Source organism: Curcuma longa, chromosome 3 (assembly GCF_044706935.1).
Source record: "Curcuma longa cultivar G26 ecotype Majalengka, Jawa Barat chromosome 3, ITB_CL_G26_1.1, whole genome shotgun sequence".
Lineage (NCBI taxonomy): Eukaryota > Viridiplantae > Streptophyta > Magnoliopsida > Zingiberales > Zingiberaceae > Curcuma > Curcuma longa.
In genome coordinates, this window is record NC_133863.1 from 10,523,989 (window position 1) to 10,546,502 (window position 22,514).

At 34.5% G+C, this 22,514-nt stretch overlaps 2 protein-coding genes across 2 annotated transcripts; one reads left to right on the forward strand and one right to left on the reverse strand.

Annotated features, from left to right (window-relative positions):
• Positions 1-1,204: 1,204 nt before the first annotated feature.
• LOC141822677 (histone-lysine N-methyltransferase ASHH1) lies at positions 1,205-11,114 on the reverse strand. Its single transcript, XM_074710010.1, has 10 exons — positions 10,553-11,114; positions 6,545-6,609; positions 6,175-6,331; positions 5,308-5,394; positions 5,014-5,098; positions 4,846-4,939; positions 4,360-4,558; positions 3,837-3,871; positions 2,613-3,087; positions 1,205-1,649 (listed from the first exon to the last, which is right to left on the reverse strand). The coding sequence occupies exons 1-10, from the start codon at positions 10,595-10,597 to the stop codon at positions 1,398-1,400; spliced, it is 1,494 nt and encodes a 497-aa protein (XP_074566111.1). The 5' UTR covers positions 10,598-11,114; the 3' UTR covers positions 1,205-1,397.
• A 4,458-nt stretch (positions 11,115-15,572) lies between these two features.
• LOC141825487 (transmembrane 9 superfamily member 1-like) lies at positions 15,573-21,692 on the forward strand. Its single transcript, XM_074712870.1, has 12 exons — positions 15,573-15,721; positions 16,610-16,802; positions 16,929-17,033; positions 17,202-17,219; positions 17,299-17,387; positions 17,486-17,638; positions 18,089-18,223; positions 18,353-18,519; positions 19,894-19,988; positions 20,190-20,563; positions 20,830-21,103; positions 21,222-21,692. Exons 1-12 carry the CDS (start codon positions 15,617-15,619, stop codon positions 21,287-21,289), a joined length of 1,776 nt encoding a protein of 591 aa, XP_074568971.1. The 5' UTR covers positions 15,573-15,616; the 3' UTR covers positions 21,290-21,692.
• The last annotated feature ends 822 nt before the right edge of the window (positions 21,693-22,514 follow it).

A 22,514-nucleotide genomic window follows, 5' to 3' on the forward strand; every position in this document is an offset into this window, starting at 1 on the left:
TTATTTTAATTTAATTTAATTTAATTTAATTTTCTAAGCATCACAAATCGTCCAATAGATATAGATTAGAAGTAAGCTCGATGGCCTAATTAGACTTGCTGAAGTAAGCGAACCGTCATCGTTTTATAGATATATTTTAAAATTTTCTGTATGTATAATTATAACATTTTTAAATATTTTAATTTTAATTTTTTTTTTTTATCAATTTCATTTCACGCACCAAAACAAAAGAGAGCATCCCTCGTAGCAAGCAAAACGAAACCGGATCTGGAAGCATCACTCGTAGCTCAGCATGCGAGTGGAATTTTTTTATTATTATTATTGTGAAGTCGAGTTTGGATTAGTCGTTTTGTTTGGCTTGCCCCGGAAAGAAACCTCACCATGGAATGGGTGAATAAATAAAACTCCATGTGTCACCCTGCTAAGTATTATATTCTCTATAGAAAATTAATTATGAATTATATGAATTGTCTTTCTTTCTTTTTTAACGAATTGATGAACTAATCATCAGTCCAGCTTGGATCAACCACTTCTCGTCAAACTATCTCTGTTACAAGGCCAAGAGACGATAATATGGAAGATGAAGTGATCAGTCATTTCAAAGTATGAATCCGGTAAAACTTTGTATTAACAGCTTTTCCCCCAAATTGTTACAAGTACTATCAGAGTACCACTAAATGATTATTAAGTGCTACAATTTAAATGTTTATATTGTAAATCGATGGCATTTTGATAACAATTTTACGACCGGTGACCTTTATTTTAAATTTTTTATATTTTTATAGGTAATATTTCATGCCTTATGTCACAAAGTCACAAATAGACATCATCAAGAATCACAGAGCATTCCCAGTCATTGCTGGGTCATCAAAAGGATGCAAATCAGATAAATAGAGTATTATAGAAGTCAGTCCAGCACCGAAGCGAATTATTATCACCTACATTTACAATGTACAGACTAAAAAATAGATCCATGTCTTTCTGCACAAGATGGGAACATTGATAGAAGGCATGAAAGGTAATTGTTGCAACTTTCGGCAGAGGTCCACAACATCATCAACTTGGCTTTTATCATGTTCTAAACTGCATTTAGCAAATACTTCCAGGGACCAAACTGAACAACTGTTTGAATGAAAAGATAAGATCATACCAACAAAAAACCTTTTCTCGAAGGCAACCAATCATAACTATCCAACAATTTCCATTTGGACATCAAAGTATCAATTCCTTCATATTTCTCAAGCTTTTCAGATTGATTGAATACGGCACAAACAAGGTATAACAGAAAGGTAGTTGAAGAAAGTGAGGATGTGATGCTACAGCAAATGCAGAGTTAAGGATCAGTAGTAATCGTTTGCCATGTTAACAATGCAATCTAAGCCACTATGTAAATAGTTTTAGTGACCATTCTCCAGTAACATAACCTCATCTACTGTATTATCTACTTCTCGAGGTGTGATCGCGATGTTTTTGCAAATAGCATAGTAAAAGTCAAAATCCGCTTTTAGTTTGCAACAGCTGGCTTCAATCCATTTCTCAGCAACACTGGTAGAAACACTATCTTGGTTGTCCCTCTCATGCTCCTCAATAGCTGGTCTTATCTCATCATAAAGAGAATCCAGTCGAGCTGTGGCCTGCTTCTTTATTTCCTGCATAAAGAGTTCAAAAACTTCATAACTCATATTCCTTGAAAAAAGTAAGAACCAACCAATTATTAGAACTTTTAATTCGTTAATTAAATATCTTAACTTCAACAGATTGTATTTTTTGTGAAATAGACCGAGCAGTAGAATTTTTATCAGCCACCAAACGCCAAATAACAACAGGGTTAGCAAGGAACTAGCAGTTTAGCTCATAAGAAACAGATGTCTGTAAAAATTGACATTATGTCTTCCAAAATGATCCAAGTCCTTGCATTCAGCGACCTGCCTTTTGGAAAGCAAAGAAAATTCATACACATTGGAGACCAACCCAAGATTGGATGGGAAGGATTGTCAAAAGTACCAAGGGACCCATCAAGCAAATAATAGATGAGCCCTGGGCAGAAGAGCATTTGCAGTGAGCTAATTAGCTGTATTTAAGCAACTTAGTGGAAAATTATCCACTTTGCCTTGGCCACAAGGTTATAACCGGCAAAATGTTGCCGACCAAATTTTAAAGTCTCATTCAAAGCCAAGGTGTCTATCCCTAGCCAGAAGAACTAGATGTGCCGATACATGCTGGTGCAAGTGGATGGTGCCGATCCCATGCCAGTTCCTCTGCAGAGCCCTTACAGCAGCAGCAACAGTAGAGGAAGTTGAGAAGACAAACAAGTCTTGTGCAACAGTAGTTCAAGAAGGAAGAACAACTACCAAGGAAAAATGTTCTTACAATTAATCTAAAATATATCACAGGACAGTTATTAAAACTATAAAAGAAACTAGAAAAGGAAAAAAAGACAACTGCCTTTAAAGGTACTAGCAATTTTTCTCAACCGGTTCACTTACTGCTGAACTGGAAACTGTAATGTTAATATTTAAACCATTCAAATGAAATATAATACCTAAAGTTTTTGCGAAATTCAACTAAGACAATCCCCCCATCAAGGGAATTTATTTAAGAATTATTCTTACCTCACAAGCAAAAATTTCTTCACGTGCTTCAGCCATTGCTAAGCGCTCACAAATTAGTTTCGCATCAATTTGCTTTCGCATTCCAATTTTAGATTTACCGCCAGCATTCCGTGAGGCGCTTTTTGACAATGGACTTGACTCTGTGTGATAATTGCGGCAAGCATGGTTACTCCGAATGCGAGAAATCATTGCACTTTTTTTAGCAGAATTTTGGTGAGTGCTCTCCGAGTATATGGTATCTTCCTCTGTTGGATCATATTTTGCTTCATTAATTTCCATAGGGGCAAAATTTATTGGTTCCACCGCAATCGGCATTGATTGAGAAAATATTGGAGAATCAAAATCATCTGCATTTCTCAGTAATTCTTCATTATCCCTTTCAGTAATTGGCATATATGGGATAATTGCATTAAGAGACTTCGATGTTGGCTCATCATCATCAGAATCGTACAAAGGAACATTCTCAACTGAGTATCTTCCATCACAAGAAACCATGTATGTCAAGTAAACAACTATCCACAAGCGTGGAGAAATTTACATGAACAGAAATGTAACTACAGAAGGCTGTAAGCAATGCACCTAGTCATAACTGGAATCCTAAATAATTGGAGTTACAAGTAGAGAACCATATCTTTGTTTATCTTCAATTTTTTACATGTTAATCTACATCTTTATTCAACTGCAATGACTAATACTAATGTTTTAATTGGTAAAATGCATCAACTAAAAATTAGTACATAGTTATTGCCCCAGGACCAAAGTGAATGGCATCCAATTAGTCTAATGACATAAGCTGCCTTCTTTCACATGTAATAATGGAAGATTTAAGTTTCCAGCATACAACACCACAAGAAGCCATGAAAACACATTAGGTTTATAAGCCATGAAGAATTAAGTTTATACCATTATAACTAGGAAAACTAGACATATAATATTATTAGTGCAGTAGAATGATATACATGGTATCCGCATGCACATAATCAAGCCAATATTCTGGTACATCGGCATAACACCATCAAATTTTGCCAAAATACTAGTGCACAAGAGTGATGCTTAATTGCCACAACTATCTAACAGCTTAGCGTGTGATGAATAGCTGAACATTACCAAGAAGAAAATAAAACATACCAAGCTACCATCAAATGCTAGGTTATTTTGCATTAATAACCCATGAAGTGAGACGGAAAACTGAACATTCAAACCATGGTAGAGAAGCAAGTTTACCTGTCATCATTATCATCCCAGAGATAGGTGGCCTCCTACAAGATGATCATGGATAAGATGGCAAGCAAAGTAATCAAAGAATTCATTTGTTAAAAAGAGGAAAGCAAATAGTCTTGAAAATAACATCAATCAAGCCACAGGACAGTGAGGATACAAGAATCAATCTAATTGAGAGAAACAAAAACTAACTTATCAAAGTGAACTATATCTCAGTGAGAAAGAAGAATAAGTCATAAAAGAATTTGCTAAAATAAATTAATGAATAGGACATGCCAATGTTGGAAAATAAAAAATACAGAGGATGCTCTAGAGCCTGCAAGTTTTCTGTAAATTGCATCTGAATTCTGAATAGTAATGATTTAACACCTCAATTATAACATAAAAGATTTACTTGTCTGCCTTCAGTATTTTTTCCCCCAAGTTAAGTTCAAGGGAACCATTTATAGGGATCAAATACTTGAGGTGTTCAAATAAAGTTCACCTTTAAAAGCAAACAAGTGGGTGTTTGAGGATCATGTTTCACCTGAAAACCACGAGATTTAGCTCCAAGAAATTCAGAACAGCAGGGTGCACCACAAAGGCAGCGGACTATGGCACCACCATACCATTCAAAATTATAGTCATAAGACAACTCTGTTCCAGCAGGAATATCTTGCATAGCAAAAATCCCAACTCTCACTTCTCCCAATGCATTCCATTTTCTTGTTTCACAATTTGGCTGGCTACAAGCATTCAAATATTAGAGTCAAACAGTGTCCAACACCCTACTTTTGCCCATAAAAAATACATGGAAATTAATGGAAAAGTAGATGGCACAAAAATGGAACCATGCATGATGCTCCTACCAGTACTAGTTGTATATCAACAAAATAAAGAGGTTAGCCATGTGAATTGGACACTCTGCCAGGGAATAATGGAGTAGCCTTATCATAAGGCAATTGTCCACCATGAAGATACACAATGCAAAGAAGAACATGTAAGGAATCACTTCCAGTTCATAGATTCTTACCAAGAATGGTTGATGAACCTTGCTAAGCTTCCTTTGTGAGTGGCATCAATTGACTCATCTGCATTGAGATAAATAATATATGCATCCTTCAATCCTGATGAAGGAAAAAAAAATCTGTGAATAGATAACACAGGCACCACAATATTTTTACAAAAAACTTTTAAGTACCTGCAGACTCATAGGCTTGAGATCGTTGCTTTGCTTCCTTCCAAGATATTACTTCCCCACAGTACTCGATAACAAACTGTCCAGCCTAATTTCCACACAGGTAGAAGCAGCCATAGGTTGAAAAAAAAGAAGCAAATAAGTAATCAGGCATATGAAATGCAGCATGAACAGTTTGTTACATGCAAGAATAAAATACAAAAAAGGAGTTGTTTCACATCCCCGTAGAACCATAATGAAGGGGAAAGCAGGAAATCATTAATGTTTAATGCTCACAGAAGTTAGACCTCTAATTACCTTGATATTCTCACCAGATAATAGACCCCATCCACGACCTTCAGTTTTGAATAAGCTTGATGCAGCATAATCACACTTTTGAAATCTCTGCTATATAGATGAGCAAAATGTAAAAAACCAATAATTAAGAGGTAGAGTGGTAAATGAAGAGTCTTCCAAGTGAAATAGTGCATAATACACACCAACAATCTTTTCATGTTTTTATCATTCATCAAACACAAGACGACAAAAACCAAAGCAATTTACTTTTCCAGAGAAGAATAAACAAATTACGCCAACATGATGATATTGTTAAAGTTGCTAGGTTAATTACTTATACCAAAAGCTCAAGTTGGTAGGAAAGAGACAGATTTATATATTTATTTCCTTAATATATATTAACACATATCACCATCATAAACCTAATGTATGTCTATCAAATAAAAACAAAAAAAAAAGGTATATGAAACCTGGAAAAGTTTTGAATTCAGCATGATATTTTCTTCTGTTAGCTGAATTTCTAGTTAAACAGTACATGGTAATACTGAGTGGGGAAAATTTTTTGCAAAGATGGCTAGAAATGAATGACAAACATGTTCAAAATATCAAAATTGGTTATAAAAAAAATACCCCTGATGCTGCAGCTTTGTCATATACAAAAAGTATACATTTCAAAGTTTGAGAAAACAGACATCTAACAAAAGTTATCTGACATTCCAATACATGTAATGGAAACATGGATATTTTTGTTATGCTGTATTAGGCCTTGGATATAGAAGAAAATGTTCTAGCAACAAGTGTGCAATCATCTCTTTCACTATAACATTCATCCTATTTGTGAACAGGTACATGCATCCTTTCACAAGTATATTAAAAGGAACCACCAACCTGATTTTTACAGTGAATGCCACAAGGACAATAACCAGGTGTGCATTCAGTGCTAGTCAACACATTCAAGCATCTGTCGCCACATGCACTGTCTGGATTATTGGAATCATATTGACATTCACAAATAGCTATATCTTCCTCTTTCTGTTTCTTATGTCTGAAAATAGAAAACCAAAAAATGGTTACATGGATAAAAGAAAGAGAGAAACACTTATGGCACAAATGACATGCAAAACTGTAATAGTATTCCATGTATTTTTCTAATGTATATCAGAGAGTTGGTTCAGTTGTATCAGAGTTACATACACTATGAATTATATTTTTTTTAAAAAAAAGTTAGAAAAAAAAACCCTTAACGAATGGTACATACTTCCTGTGCAAGAATTCATTCCTTTCAATAAGTTTATAAGGAGGTGGGGCTTCACTTTGTTGGCCCTACAAAGGACAAAGTTGTAAATAAGCATTACAATCATATATCCAGAATTGTATAAAAAAGGAAATTTTGATGATTAGTGTATTGAGTGGCTACTTTACTAATTGACAACTGAAAAAGGTTGATATTAGAAAACTCATACTGACAATCCATAAATCAAAAGCTAGCTGCTAGTCTAATAGCAAGAGAATGAGATTTAGTTTCTTCAGATGGCCAAGGGGACACACGACATTTTGAATTAGAAGCAAATAGCATTCTAAAGAGGGTATCCAAGGCAGGATAAGCACCAAACAGGGCATGGGATATCTCAGGAGTTTGAGCTAAGGTCACCATCGAGAACAACCATAATAGGTTGTTTAGGCAACACAAAACCAATTAGCTGGTGTCCAAATGCATACTCTGATAAATTATATCATATTTCAGAACTTAACATAGAAATTATGTTAACTCTTTATGTTTTTCAAGACCTATCTTTCAAATTAAATTATGAACAGAATATAGATAATAAAAGAGTCATTACTGTGAGTGTGCCAGAAAAAAAATGTCCATTCAGTTAATTAAATATAGCTAGTTTGCTCTGAGTTATAAAGATAATCAAAAACACATTATATGATAAAGATTAACAAATTGATTTGCATAGAAATATGCATCATTAGTTTGTTTTCCCAAATACAAAGAAGAGAAAAGGCAAACAAAATTATACTAAGAAAATAAATTCTTTAGGGGAAAGAAAATAGTGGTTGATGCATTTCATGGAGAGTAAATTACTAATTATCTATCACAGTAACTATCCTTAGCTTATCTTGTTAGAGTTTATAACTCATTCTGTTGAGCCTGCCATTTATGCGCAACTATAATCATAATTTTTTTTTGAGATTTGTGGTGGTAGCAGAGGTCTGATCCTAGAGAGGATGCAAGAGCAGCAGACCTTGCAATATGAACCTTTACTATTATTTTCGCACACATTTATATATGTGTGTGTGTGGGCATGCACGTGTGCGTGTGTTTTGTACTATTGCAACACATTTTTTGTTAAAAACTTCTTAATTATTTTATAAATTGTGCTGTCTCATGACCAGCAGATAAATTATTGCTTATATTTCTTCTGGGCATCACATAAAGTGTCGGTTCAAGCTTATAAATACATAGAGATTGAATAGTGCAGAAAGAACACTTTCTTCTAAGTATTTGTGCTCATTTATTGATTTGCATGTATGTGATGGCTACACAATGCTTGCTTGCTCTGATGTACATTACACATATCTCAAGTGGAGAGGAAATGGATAGCAGAATCAGTAATTTTAAAATAAATAAAAATGTGTAGCCATTACACATATCTCAACTGTTCGTGCTCCACTTGATGTACATTACACATATCTCAAGTCACAGAAACCAATTCTAAGGTGACTTTGTCTGTGCAAATAGGTAAACACTCCCCTCAAGATAGCTCAATATATTCTACCTTCCAAAACTTAATAAAAAAAACACCTCTCCTTGAGTTGCACTTTTTTCCTAACAAAGTTGCAATTGGTCTTCACATGTTTTATCCTCTTGTGAAAGGCTAGATTGGACTAGAAGCACTGCGCATGACAGTCTGACTATCACAATATAATTTCATTGATATACACCAACATATGTTGAAAGTGATGACCTACATTGTGCATTTGCATTAGACCAAACAAGTTTTTCCCTATTTCCTTGCATTAGTTAAGTTTTAATTAATTGATGTTATAACTAATTTGTAGCATTTGATAACAGTTGTCTTATCTCCATTTGTTAGAGTAGATAAGTATTGTTCCCTAATTCTTAGCATGGGATAAGTTTTACTGATGTTCATGGAGTCTACCATGTTTTTTTTTAAAAAAAAACAAGAATGAAAATTTCACTTTGTTATTTAAAATTTATTGTTTCCACTAATTTTTCTCTTGATTCTATTCTTCTTCTCAATCCTTCATCAAATGTGTTATCAAAGCCCATAAAAAAATCAGTCCAGTTTTTTATTCATACCTTTAATGAGAAAAACTACAACCAATGGAGCATATAAATGAGAACTCTTTATGAGTATCATGAGTTGCCAAGCAACCAAAGCACAACAGAATGTTCACCAAGCGATGAAGGACAACTAGGCATTGTATGTCATTCATAGAGTAAATGATGTATCGAGAAGATATACAGAGCAAGTTCTGCAAAGCTATCATAGGGCATTGATGACATCATTTAGAAAAACAGTAAAACTATAAACCTTAGGACATTAATATGAGCTTTTACAAATGGAATCTTGAAAGTTTGTTATCAGTTACATAAGTTGAGTATCTACCTTAACAAATCAAAGGAATATATATTAAGAAGAATATTGAGATAAGCCAAGTTGGAGGATCTTGCAAGGCTTATACAGCCTGATTAGAGCATATCATGGTGGCAATAGAAGAACATGCTATGTACCTACCATGATGACTGTTGGAGAATTATTTGGCATGTTGCAAACCCATAATTAATAAATGAACAATAAATACATTAATAAAATTGAATGTTACTCATATCATAAACATGGCTGTTACTACCCACCTCCTGAGACGACTATTTCTAAAATCTTTAGACTAATTTATGATTTTTGCATTGATGACATTTGGATTTATTCTATATCTAAGGCAGAGCATGAGGAACTTCTCAGATTGGAAATTAAAACTCTGAGAAAAGAGCAACTAAAAATAGTGACTGCCTTTTGGCTTTCCAAAATGAGTTTTCCAGCGGTGTCAAGTGAGAGAATTTATTTGGATTCATGAAAGATTGAGGCAGTTACCAAGTGAGGGCAGCCTCAGAAAGCCCATAAAGTTCATAGATTTGGGACTAACTGGTTATTATCAATGTTTTATGGAGGAATTTTCCAATACTGTTGCATTACTAGCTTGGTTGACCAGCAAAGGAGTGAAACTTATATGGGAGATTGTCGATATTGATCCTTCAACAACTAGGTGCACAGGTGTCAAGCTGCAAAACATAAGAAAGTAGTGGTCTATAGATCTAGTAAGATTGAATTTATGAATTTATGCCAATATTGAATCCCTTCAATCTTTCAACCACTAGTGCTTTAGGGGTCAAGTTAGCAAACATAAAAAAGATGGATGTTGGCGAGTGTGAAAATGAGGAGAATGATCAAAGGGTTCAGTATGCACAAGAAGGTGATGTTGTTAGAAATCCATATTCTCTTGATGATTATTGTAGTTGGTGAAACTCCAAGTGACCATATTGTCTCCACCTAGGTAATTTAAGACTACTCTTGATGATTAATGCAGTTGGTAAAATTCCAAAATACCACATTCCCTCCACCTAGGTAATTCGAGATATCTTGATATTGAAATGTGTACTCTCTTGCTTATTATTTTGATAGTCTCCACCTCTATGACTATTGTTGTGGCCACCATGGCCATTATTATAACCATTATTGTTGCAGTATTGACCACCATAAACCTACTATTCTTCCAAGAGAATTATCATTCCTTTGGTTTGTTTTGTCACCTGACTCAACTTTGGCATAGGCTTGGCTTTGGCATGTTTGCTCTAACAAATAATTGATGCACTTCTTATTCATGTGTGATTAATAGGCTTGCAACAGGCCAAATAAATTTACAATGGTCATCATGGTTTGATCATGTGCTTCTTCTAATGCCGCCATGACATACTTGAATTAGGCTGCATATTCTGCAAAATCTTTTCCACCTTAGCTTGATCTTGATATGCCTCTGTTTTCATTTGAACTTGCATATCTGGGTCCTTGTTATGGATAACAAAAGGGAAAAAAAGGCATGGATAAAAATTTTAAGGCTGGACATATTTGGATTAAAAATCAACCTCTACTAGACTCATGGTCACTAGAGTAGTCCTAATATTGTTCCATGTCACAAAGATGAGTCCAAGAAAGAAAAAAATGGTAAGAACTAATAATACCTCATTGTTCACGCTAGTATCTTTTTGTTCCTCCAAACCTTCCATCTCCGGACCTCGTTCCTTGTAACGACTTGGTCTTTGGCTTGCGTATGAGCGCCAATTTGGATGCTGCGCGAGAGGTTGTTGATGGTATGGAAGATAAATAAATAAATAAATAAAATTGTGATTTCCTGAGGCCGTGTGGTGAATGGGTACGCCACGAATGAACTAATGGCCTGCTGGAGCTTGCCCAGGATCTATTGGATGTGAGAGGAACCAGTTATCATGGAATTGGTTGGTTTCTGGGTACTTGAGATGCGATCGCGTTGAGGCTGCCGGATAGATCTTCAATCGCGTGGGAAATCAGTGGCGCCCAACCAAGTCACAACTGTCCCCAAACTCCGCGAGCTCAGAGCTCACTGAGAATGCATCGGGTCGAATTCCATAGTGGAGATCAAGAAGACGGCTGCATCGATCGGGGAAAATGCGCGGCGACGGGTTGATCCTGCCGATTCTGATCGAGCTACAGTGGAGATGGAAGAGACAGCAGCAGAGATCGAAACAGGTGTTGGAGCCACGGAGAGCGCCGAGCGTGATCGGGAGTGGGCGACTCGATGGGGATGTAGGGTGAAAAACGAAACTAAAGGCGGCCCAATTTTTTCCCCAAAAAAGAAAAATAGGGCAATTTCTAACAAAGTACATTTATCTTTAATTAATGAGAATTTTAACATAAAATAGGGCAATTAACGGAGGATAGCTATTAACACCCTCTCTCCTATAAATTGCTAAATCTTCAATTTACATGAAATTCGGACATCTAAATTATAGAAAAAATTATATATATTAAATATGACAGCGTAGACACCTTTCAACTGTTTTATTATAAAAAGAACTCAATGGAATCCTTAGGCACTGTTTTTTTTTCCCTCTTAAAAAAGATGATGCCATATGCTTGCTTTTAAGCCGTACACAATTTGATAATTTAGCTTGTCCGCGGAAATGCTTTCTCATTTTCAGATCACGTTGGGATTGCATTTAAGCAGCCAATTAATTATCTACTCGTCTCTTCCGATCCAAAATTAAGAACTAACATGAATTAGTTGTAAATTAATTCATCGAGCCATTATTACATTTAAGCAGAAGTGGGATCTGCGATGTACTAATATTGCAGGATGATCCAAATTTTGACGACGCATACCAGTAACTAGTCCTGTATAGAGCTAACGATGGAGTACCGATCGAATGGCCTTCGCCTCAACAATATAATGGCAGTTCCTTCCCGCTTTCTAACACTACTAAAAAACTAGGTTTTTGAGACAAAAATTTTAAGACAGTAATAAAATTTATCTCAAATACTATGTAATTAAGACAGTAATTATAGGTGTTTTAAAATTTTACATTGAGACATTAAATTTAAGATAGTATTTAAAATTTTATCTTAAATTCAACTAAATAAGACACCTAATAAAGACGGTTAAAAATATAATTATATAAGATATTTAAATAAGACGATAAAAAAGTATTTGTCTTAAATTATCTTGATTGTGTTTACATAAACGCTTTTATTATATAAGTACTTACGTGTACATAAACATTTTTATTATATTTATAAATTAATAAATGAATAAATATTCTCTGTATATAAATATAAATAAATATTTATAAATTAATAAAAAATTTTATTTTTGTTTATGTTTTATAAAATTATTTTATAAATATATTTAAATAGAAAATAATCCTTTTATAAAATATAAAATTTAAAAAGAAATTTATCAAATAATTATACATTTATATTATTTAAATCCACTAAAATCCTAAATATAACCCTAAACGGCTAACCCTTCTTCCGCGTTTCGCTGTTTTTTGGGTTTCCACCGAAGCTCGCACGGCGCTAAGGCACGCACGGCGCTTCAAGGTGGTGGAGGAGCTCACGGCACTCCAAGGTGGTGGAGGAGCTCACGGCGCTAAGGCATCTTCTTCGGTAATCTTAAACTTCCTCTCTTGCCTATTTGAAGGATGTGAACGATTCTTGATGCTTCTCCCCTGCTATGTTCAGCACTAAACTTCGTGGATTTCAATGAGTATTTGCTAATATCAGGACAATTTGAAGGGGCTCTTTTCTTTTTGATCATTTTTTCTTGATGTCCAATAGAATAAGTGATTTGCAAACTCCTGCATCTTATGATCAACCATTTTAATGACCAAAAAAATTTTCATTCTTGCATGGAGGATAGTTCACTAAATATTGTTTGGACTCGGTATTTATTATGATTTCTAGTATAGAGGGTATATAGGTGGGCCAAATGCTATGTGCATGGTACTCTTTTCCCAGTCAATAGTTTCTTTAAATTCTTACAGATTAATGTCCATTACTTCATAATTCACTATCTGTAACTAAGTTTAATTGAAGGAAATTCAAAGTGCTTGACTCGAAGATGTACCCTCTTCTGTTTCACATGAATTAACATTTGGCTGCAGACTTAAATCTAATTGTATATGTTGCTTTCACATTTAGCTTTTCATAAACCTGATAAGCAGGTTAAAGAAGTGGATTGTAGCACTTCGATGTATTCTAGAGATTGGATGAGCGATCCAACCAAAAAAAATAGAAGTATTTTGGTCTGAATCAAAGGGCAGACTTACTCCTAGCTTGCAGGTATATCTTCTATTCTTTTTGTTGTGTTACATTTGGTACTCTTCTTTTAAATTCAAGAAGAGTTGTCTATTTTATATATGCTCAAGGAATCATGTAAATCAACAAAATTTTTTCTTTATTTTCTAATGAATATATATTTTACAGTGTGAATTTGGCTCCTAGTTCATGCATGTCCTGCTGTTCAAAATTACCTGTCATACTATTCAAAATTAGATCAGAAAGCATGTAAAAAAAACACTTTAGGACTTCCAACTTGCAGTAAACTGCACTAAAATTTGGTATTCTATGTTGACCTTTTGAGATATGGCAATGTTTTAACCTTCTCAAACATGTAGTTTCATCTATTATTTTCTTACAACTTCTATTATGTCAGTTAATTATTATGACTTAAGGATATTGTACTTTCTGTTTAATCTATTATCCTGTCATTCATGTAATAGTTATATATTTTGAGGATAAATTATTATCATGGTGTAGTGAATTCAATATTTATATTTTATAGGCACTTCGAAAGGAACCTATGACTGTCTATGGTGATGGAAAGCAAACTCGGGGTTTCTCTTATGTAACTTTGGAAGGATCATAGAAGTTATCTCCAGATCATGAAGAGTTGTTCTTTAAGCTTTCTCTTGTGTAACTTTGGAAGGATCATAGAAGTTATCTCCAGATCATGAAGAGTTGTTCTTTAAGCTTTCTCTTGTGTAACTTTGGAATAGTAATTTTTTTCTTATCAAATTAATAGTGGATATATACACATGTTTATTATTGGATAAATGTCGGCATGAAACCTTTTATTTTGAAATGACAATTCAATAATTCTGATCTAGATTAATTTGTATAGTAAGTATTTATTAATTTTCATTATAAATGGTGTATTTAACAAATGAAAACATTAGGGACAGTAATTTATTGTCTTCATTTTTATTTGAGACGGCACATTACTATCTCAATCTGGTGTCTCTAGCTTTTTCACAGGATAAGACATAACATTTGAGACAAAAAAATAACTGTCTTAAATATTTTTGAGACAATTTAACAACCGTCTCAACACCGTCTTAAATCGCATTTGAGACAGTGCAACTGTCTCAATATTTTTTTGAGACGCTTGTATTGGGGACGGCTACATTACCGTCTCATCACCGTCTCAAAAACATTTTGAGACAGTAAATTTATAATTTAAGACAGATTTTGTTGTGTCTCAAAAAGTACTTTTTCTAGTAGTGTAATCTTCGTTGTCTCTTGTATCGCCTTGCTCTGCATCGCTGTGGAAGCCTACCCTCACCCTCCCGTGGCGGCCGGCCTCTCCTTCGACTTCTACGAGACCACCTGCCCTTCGCTGGAGCTCACCGTGAGGCAATACCTGAAGCGATCGAGCATTTGAGAATAATAGGTGAGAGATAAAAAAGTAGATAAATTATAAAAAGATGCCTGCTATTTTGATCAAAATTACAATTTAATCAATTTTATCAAATTGAATCAATTTGAATTAAATTAGAATCTATTTTTAACTAGTATTAATTAATTTTAACTAAAATAATATATTATAATAGGTTTAGTTTTTTTTTAAAAAAGGATAAGCATTTTTTAACATGGGTTCTTTGATAACAATACGAATAAGAATAAAGAATATACATTTTATTTTTTTCTAATAAAATTTTGTTATCGAATAGAATGAATAGCCGACGGAGGGCTTTTTTGTCATCGACTAGCCTTACTCGGCAAGCAAAGGTCCGGTCGAGAGACGAAGTCACGATCAACCTATAATTTGTTAGGTAGGTTCATGCTCATGAGTGGAGCCCACAGTCCATAGACCAATACACGAGGAGTGTAACCGACAAGGTCTCCGACTTTGTAAGCCATTATTATCTTTTTAAAAATAAAACAAAAGTAAAGGTTAATGATTTGACAACAGGCTATCCCTTTTTATCCCTTACAAAACTAACAAACCTAACTCATCTTCTACGAACCTAAAAGACACCAATTTAATTATTAGTGAACCATATTTTCTAGTCCATATGAACATGTAAGAAGCCGATAGAAACAGTCAGAATTGATTCATACTACGAATTGATTCAAATTACACTTCGGTTATTATGATCAATTTAAAGCTCATGGTGCACTGCAATTCTATAACGAGAAGAAGCACTGAATATTTGTGGTATTTTTCAAGGAAAAGCTCCGATTTTTGGCAGTGAGGTGCTCGATACCATATCCGATTAACAAAATTAAACCTCAATCCGGGTCTGGTTAACCAAGCTAGACTAGACCTGATTCAAGACCATCACCGACTCGATCAGACCCGACCCGATAGGCTGCTTTCCGAGACCGGAGCTCATTAATAGAAGCAATCCTCTTCCTCAAGTTAAAAGGACTTTAAAACGGCCTTTCTTCTTCGGTGTCCACCGCCGTCTCAGATCCGGCTTTCGGCGATGCCTCCCGCCGACCGATCTCTCCTCCCTCCCTTCGCCTGGTCCGTCTTCGTCCTCTTCGTCTTCCTTGCCGCCACTGCCTCCGCCTCGGAGTCCGACCATAAGGCACGCCGTTTTCCTTACTGCTTGATTGCCAGTCCGCCGTATCATGATTCACTTTCATTTATATTTTTTATCTAGCATCATTCGATGTGAGAAGCCTTTTCTGTGGCGATCGCGTGATTTTGGCATCCGTTCGGTGTTGTTTGTTCTTTTGGTCTACGTATGGATCTGAACCTGGATTGTTTACCAAGACTTCTTGATTAGTGCTCAGTATGGCTTTGGGTTGATTTTTGTTTGGATTTAGCCTCGTTTTGGCGATCTATGGTGTTTTTTCGAGCTATAGTAGTTCAGTCAATAGCAGTGGTGGTCTTCGACATGGGGGTCAATCTGGAAGAAATTTCAAGCGATGGAACCAAAGTGAAAAATTGGTACTCCATTAAGCTTGTTTAACTTCATAGTATCTGATTTCATGAATTGGAAAGAGTGGTTTTGTCTAATCAGAAAGTTCAAGATCCACTTCGTGGGGCAAGTTTGACTTTATCGATCACCTTCAACTTCGCATGTGCTTGCTTGTCTTACTTTAACCAGGACTGGAACTTAATTCACCAAATGAAATGAATTCCTTCCGTTGCTCAATTGTATTCAGTGTGAGATTACTAGTTTGAGGGGATAATGCATACAAATTGCTTCTATTACATAGATGACACAGCTCTGATTTCAATTTGTTTCTAGAACTGATTATTTTTTTGTTTTGTCGATATTGTTTTATATTCCATAGATATAAGAAATATTATTTTTGTTATTGTCATTGAGATTCCTTCAGTATTTTGCTATTGTTATCAGGATTCTTTCAATGAGTATCTATTGCCACTTTTTCTGCTAATTTAAGTATCTTTCAATAAGTCTTTCTTTTTATTGCAATATTCATATTTATTGCCAATTTATTTGCAGTACCAAGCAGAAGACTTGGTTACACTATGGGTAAACAAGGTTGGGCCATATAACAACCCCCAAGAGACATACAACTATTATACTCTTCCGTTTTGTCATCCGTCTGAGAACCCTGCTCATAAGTGGGGTGGGCTAGGAGAGGTCCTAGGTGGAAATGAACTAATAGACAGCCAGATCCCTATCAAGTTTGGAAGTATGTAGTTTTTCCTCACAATCCCTTCTTCTTTTTTTTCAATTCATAATTGGGCTGAAAATAAAGGCTATGAGATGGGGTGCAAAGTTAATGATTTATTCCTTAAATTTGAAAATTGATGTGCAGGAAATGTTGAAAAGGGCACCATTTGTAAGATGGAACTTGATGCCACAAAAGTTAAGAAATTCACAGATGCTATAGAGAACTCTTATTGGTTTGAATTTTTCATAGGTATAGACACAGTTGGTTTCACCTATCTGGTACTTCGACAAATATGGGATACCATGTTTTATTTTCTTTCTGTGTCCATTTGTTCATCTGGAATTAATTTCTTTTTGTTTTATTACTTATCCTTAATTTATTTCTCCTCTCTCATTCTCACCTGGAGCTGCACTCTAGATGGCTTACCTTTTTGGGGTAAGCTCCTGTCAATTGTTAATGCATTTTATCTTTCATTAAACTTCATTTTCCTTGATATACAAATTTGTACTTTCAGCATTTGTTGGAGAGACTGACAAGAACAACAAAGATAAACATTACCTGTACACACATAAAAACATTCTCATCCAACACAACACAAATGAAGTAAGTCAACCATTGGTTGTCGCTAAGAGATCAGTAAAAGTTTTACTTCCTAAGAGACAAGTTTGGTGCCAATTGTTTCATGGCCTTTTTTGTTGCAGATTATTCATGTTAATATCACTCAAGAAAATCCTAAACTTTTGGAACTGGGGAAAAAATTTGACATGACATATACAATCAAATGGGAGCCGACAAATGTAACATTTGCCCGCCGATTTGAGGTTTACTTGGATCACCCATTTTTCGAGCACCAGGTAATGTAGTCATTTACTTGGCTAAATATCATATATTCTTGTACTAGCTCATAATGTGTCTTTCCTTATATCCATGTATTATATTAGAGAAAACATCTTAAGTCTCCTGGTGATCATGGTTTTGAAATTTATGTTATACAACCTTTATTGTTCAAGATTACCCATTTTTTGAGCACCAGGTAATTCAGTTATTGCTTGGTTATGTATCATATGCTCTTTTGCTACCTTACAAAATGGATCTTTTCTGGATGTCAATGTGTTATATTAGAAGAACATCTTAACTTTTTTGCTGATCATATTGAAAAGAATGTTATACAAGTCATATTGTTCCAGTAAACTGACAGCATATATATTGCATTAAAGCCTTTTTAGTGATAACCATTGATATTTTTTATCCAAAAATTTGTGCCCTACTTGAGTTGAGATAACAAAAAATTGTGGGATTCACAGATTCATTGGTTCTCTATCTTCAATTCTTTCATGATGGTTATTTTCCTCACTGGCCTGGTATCTATGATATTGATGAGAACTCTCAGAAATGATTATGCAAAATATGCTCGGGAAGATGATGATCTTGAAAGTCTGGTAAGGTTGTGTTTGTTTGACAAGCAGATTTCAACTTAACCACTCTCATAGTCGATATTGTGATGGGTCAAAATCATGGTTCTATAGCCAACTTGGATTGTTGTACAATTGATTTTTGGTCACTCTCAGGAAAGAGACGTTAGTGAAGAATCTGGGTGGAAATTAGTTCATGGGGATGTCTTTCGGCCTCCTCAGAATTTGGTTCTTATGTCTGCTCTTGTTGGTATTGGTGCCCAGTTGGCGACACTTGTTCTTCTAGTCATTTTGCTGGCTATTATTGGGACCCTATATATTGGGTTAGTACGGTTTCATTGTTTTTTTATATGCTAAATGGAGTTAGTGCAAAGAGAATGTGTAGCTTGATTGTGATTTTATTTCCATGAGATACTTAAAATAGCACTTCACCAGAGGTTATTTGAAGTTCAACTAGTTTATTTTGTTCTTTCATACCTGTTTAATTCCATTTGATTTAAACTTGTCATAATTTATTCTTGTCAATTAATATTTTACAAGAGAATGATAATTGATCTGATTTAACTCTTCTAATAGTATGATTATATGGTTGCACTCATCATTTAGGTGTTAGTTTTTTAGTGTTATAGGTTGGTGAGAATGCCTGTTTTGTGCCTTCTTTTTGGATTGTATTTCCTTTCTGTATGTCATGTTTAGTTATGTAGACCATTCCATTAGACATGATAACATGATAATTTACGACCATTACATTTGTCTCATCTTTTAGTTATATTCAGACTTTTCTTCGGTGGTCAATTTTGGAGCAAAGCAAGGTCGTTTACATTTATATTTGGATTGTTGCTTACCAATCAACTATGTATTAAAAAACATGAAGTGCCTTATTTCATTCCTTCTTATTTATCTCAACCCGTAACTTCCAAGTTGATTATTCCTGACTCTACTAATTTTGTTGGTTTATTTACTAGAATTCTGATAGTTTACTATATTAATATTAGATAGCTTATTGTGTGCATGGTTTAAAATTTTATACTGTGCTAGGCAAAATGGGTGGAATTTGTTGTTCCGTCCGCCGCTCGGCACCAATACCGACACTGCGGGCTGCCATGGGATTGCGGCGATCTCAACGGGGTCACAGAGGTGCCACGATTTAGCAGCGACCTTCGCGGATCGCAAGGATGTTGCGATCCCATGGCAACTTCCATGGAGTCATGGCGCCCCCGCAATCTCACTCGTGTTGCCTCCACGATCTCGTATTTTTTTCTTTTAAAAAATTCTTTTATTTTTATTATTATTATTTTTTAATATTTAGATTAAAATTTGTAATTCTAATTAATATATTTTATATTTAAAAAATATTGAAACTATATTGGCATGACACAATTCGGTATTGAAATTATATCATTCCAGTTATAATCGAAACTCAGATACGGATCAAAATTTTAAACCATAATTGAACGTTTATTGTTAATACTCTGACTGAAATAATTCGGACTAGGTTATTGGGTACAAATATATCTAAATTCTGTCTTTCATCAATGCGGATCAGTAATTTAGTATAAAATAGAATGATTATGGTTGCTCAATATGAGTTCTGGTTTTAATTTGATATTTACTGTGTTGTTTTCTCCTCTAGTCTTTTGCATGTTAATTGTGATTATTTCATCCTATTCAAAAATATTTTTTTGAATTTAAACTAGGCGAGGTGCTATCATAACTACATTCATTGTGTGCTATGCCCTTACCTCATTCATCTCTGGCTATGTTAGTGGTGGACTTTACTCGCGCAATGGTGGTACGATTCACTTTGAGATCCTCTCCTTTTCTTTCCAATATGCATTTTCATGCCTATTAATAGGATTTATTCTGAGAAAAGTTACTACCATGTCATATTAACAAATCTAGGCTTTCACAAACACACGGAAGCAACTCTCTTTAGAGAAAAGATTTTCACTCTGTCATTGTCTCTGAATATTACATCTGTTTCTTTTTGCAGGTAAAAACTGGATACAAGCAATGATTTTCACGGCATCATTGTTTCCCTTCATATGCTTTGGGATTAGTTTTATACTTAACACAATTGCTATATTTTATGGATCGTTGGCAGCTATTCCATTTGGGACAATGGTGGTCGTGTTCATATTATGGGCTTTCATTTCATTTCCTCTTGCACTTTTAGGCACTGTTGTTGGCAGAAACTGGAGTGGTTTGCCAAACAATCCATGCCGTGTGAAGACTATCCCACGTCCTATTCCTGAGAAGAAATGGTATCTAACGCCATCTGTCATCTCACTTATGGGAGGATTGCTTCCGTTTGGTAGTATCTTCATTGAGATGTATTTTGTTTTCACATCATTTTGGAATTATAAGGTAAAGTATGTATGTGCTTGTAACTTTACACACAATAATGTTTAAAATTCCTCTTGTTTTATCAGTTGAAATCCTTATTATAGGTTAATGGCAATATTCCACACTGGTATGTCAACTAATATTTTGCCATAGGCAATATTCATTTTCATGTATTCCTAGTTTGAAATGTAAATTTCTAATTGGCATTTTGTCTAATTCAGATTCTTGTCAAGACATATCAAATTCTAAGGCTTCGATTAATCATTTTGATTGCCTTGCTTGGACAGGTATATTATGTGTATGGATTCATGCTGCTAGTATTCTTGATCCTTGTTATTGTTGCCATTTGTGTGACCATAGTGGGCACATATTTCTTGTTAAATGCTGAGAACTATCACTGGCAATGGACTTCTTTCTTTTCCGCAGCATCAACTGCCATTTATGTGTACCTTTACTCCATATACTACTACTACATGAAGACCAAAATGTCTGGCTTTTTCCAGACTAGTTTCTACTTTGGCTATACTCTAATGTTCTGTTTGGGTTTAGGAATACTTTGTGGTGAGTTCCACCTATTTTCTAATCTTCTTAAACTCCATGTGGTATATTCTGTTTCTGAGGAGGATCATCAAATCTATTTTCACAGCATTAAATTCTATTGACGACTTCCAAATTTCAGGTGCTGTTGGCTATCTTGGCTCCACTTTGTTTGTGCGAAGAATCTACAGAAACATTAAATGTGACTAGCGACATGCTCTCCAGAAACACAGATAGCATACACTATCCAAATTTTGAAACAGTGGAACTTCATGCTGAGAGTTGGATTGTCGACTACATGAAGAAGGATGTGCTAGCGTTTTTTTTTTTCTTTATGTTTTTTTAGCTTACGAGTATAATATTGAAACTACAGCTGACATATCTTCCTTACGTGTATCAGTGTAATTATGTAAAAGAAGGGCCATCCCGTAGTAAAATCGCTACAAGTGTACCCACAGATGGCAGCTCCTAATTCTAGTAAGTGGAGTTATTTTTCAACAATTGCTTGTAATTTATAATGTCTTTTCACAAGGCTTGGTCGAAACTGGAAAGCCAACCTATCACCTTGCCCTTGCGTATTAGTTCTGGTTACAACGTGATTTGAATGTTTCAATCTGGTTTTTCCTACATGTTATTCAATCTTTTTTCCATGAACTCTGTTTCATCTTTGTACTTAAACATTCGTTGCGAGCAATTCACGGGGTTTTTGAATCGGAAATCATTAGTGACCATGCTGGATTCCTTTTTTTTTTTAATGTTTTCTGGAGTTATTAATGGTTCTTTGGCAATTGCCCTAAAAAGATTGTTGAAGTTGGTTATTGCTCAGCTAGGATTTTTGTTTCGTTTAATCTCCTATTGGGCTCCTCTTTCTAAAAATTCTCTGCCCCTCTTAAATAATAATAATAATAATCTCTTAATATATAATTACTTGTCTATTTTTTTGAGAAAAAAATTAATACAATTTATAAATACCAATATAATTCTAAAGAATTATACAATATATTTTGACATTCATTTAAGTTTTGATCAAAATTAAAATTTAGATGAATTTAAATAAAATTCTAAAAAGCGTATTTTATGTTTATTTAGGATATTTTAAGAATTATATAATAAATTTTAATACTTAATCAAATTTTTACTGTCAAAGTAAAATAATGTTATTGCTAAACGTAAATGCCTGAGAATAATAATAAATATCTGATTTATATTAAATATCGGTTAAAAATTAATTTTGTATTACTTTTCATCTCATCTTTTTTTCTTACACATACAAATCTTTTCTCGCTTCAACATGCGGTATCAGATTGCAAGATGTTTAGTTAGCATTGCTATCTTTTTCTTTATTTCAGTAAAAACAGTGGTATTATATGGTATGATATTTTTCTCTTTTCTTTTTCCCTTCAACGTTTTCTTCATTATTAGCCAGAGGCTGGAG

Coding starts and splice junctions, on each gene's coding strand:
- LOC141822677 (XM_074710010.1), bottom strand. CDS start 10,597: ATGGAAGGTTTGGAGGAACAAAAAGATACTAGCGTGAACAATGAG. Junction 6,610..10,552: donor ATACTAGCGTGAACAATGAG/GTATTATTAGTT, acceptor TGTCCTTTGTAG/GGCCAACAAAGTGAAGCCCC. Junction 5,099..5,307: donor TATCTGGTGAGAATATCAAG/GTAATTAGAGGT, acceptor TGTGGAAATTAG/GCTGGACAGTTTGTTATCGA.
- LOC141825487 (XM_074712870.1), top strand. CDS start 15,617: ATGCCTCCCGCCGACCGATCTCTCCTCCCTCCCTTCGCCTGGTCCGTC. Junction 16,803..16,928: donor GATCCCTATCAAGTTTGGAA/GTATGTAGTTTT, acceptor ATTGATGTGCAG/GAAATGTTGAAAAGGGCACC. Junction 17,639..18,088: donor ACCCATTTTTCGAGCACCAG/GTAATGTAGTCA, acceptor TGGGATTCACAG/ATTCATTGGTTCTCTATCTT.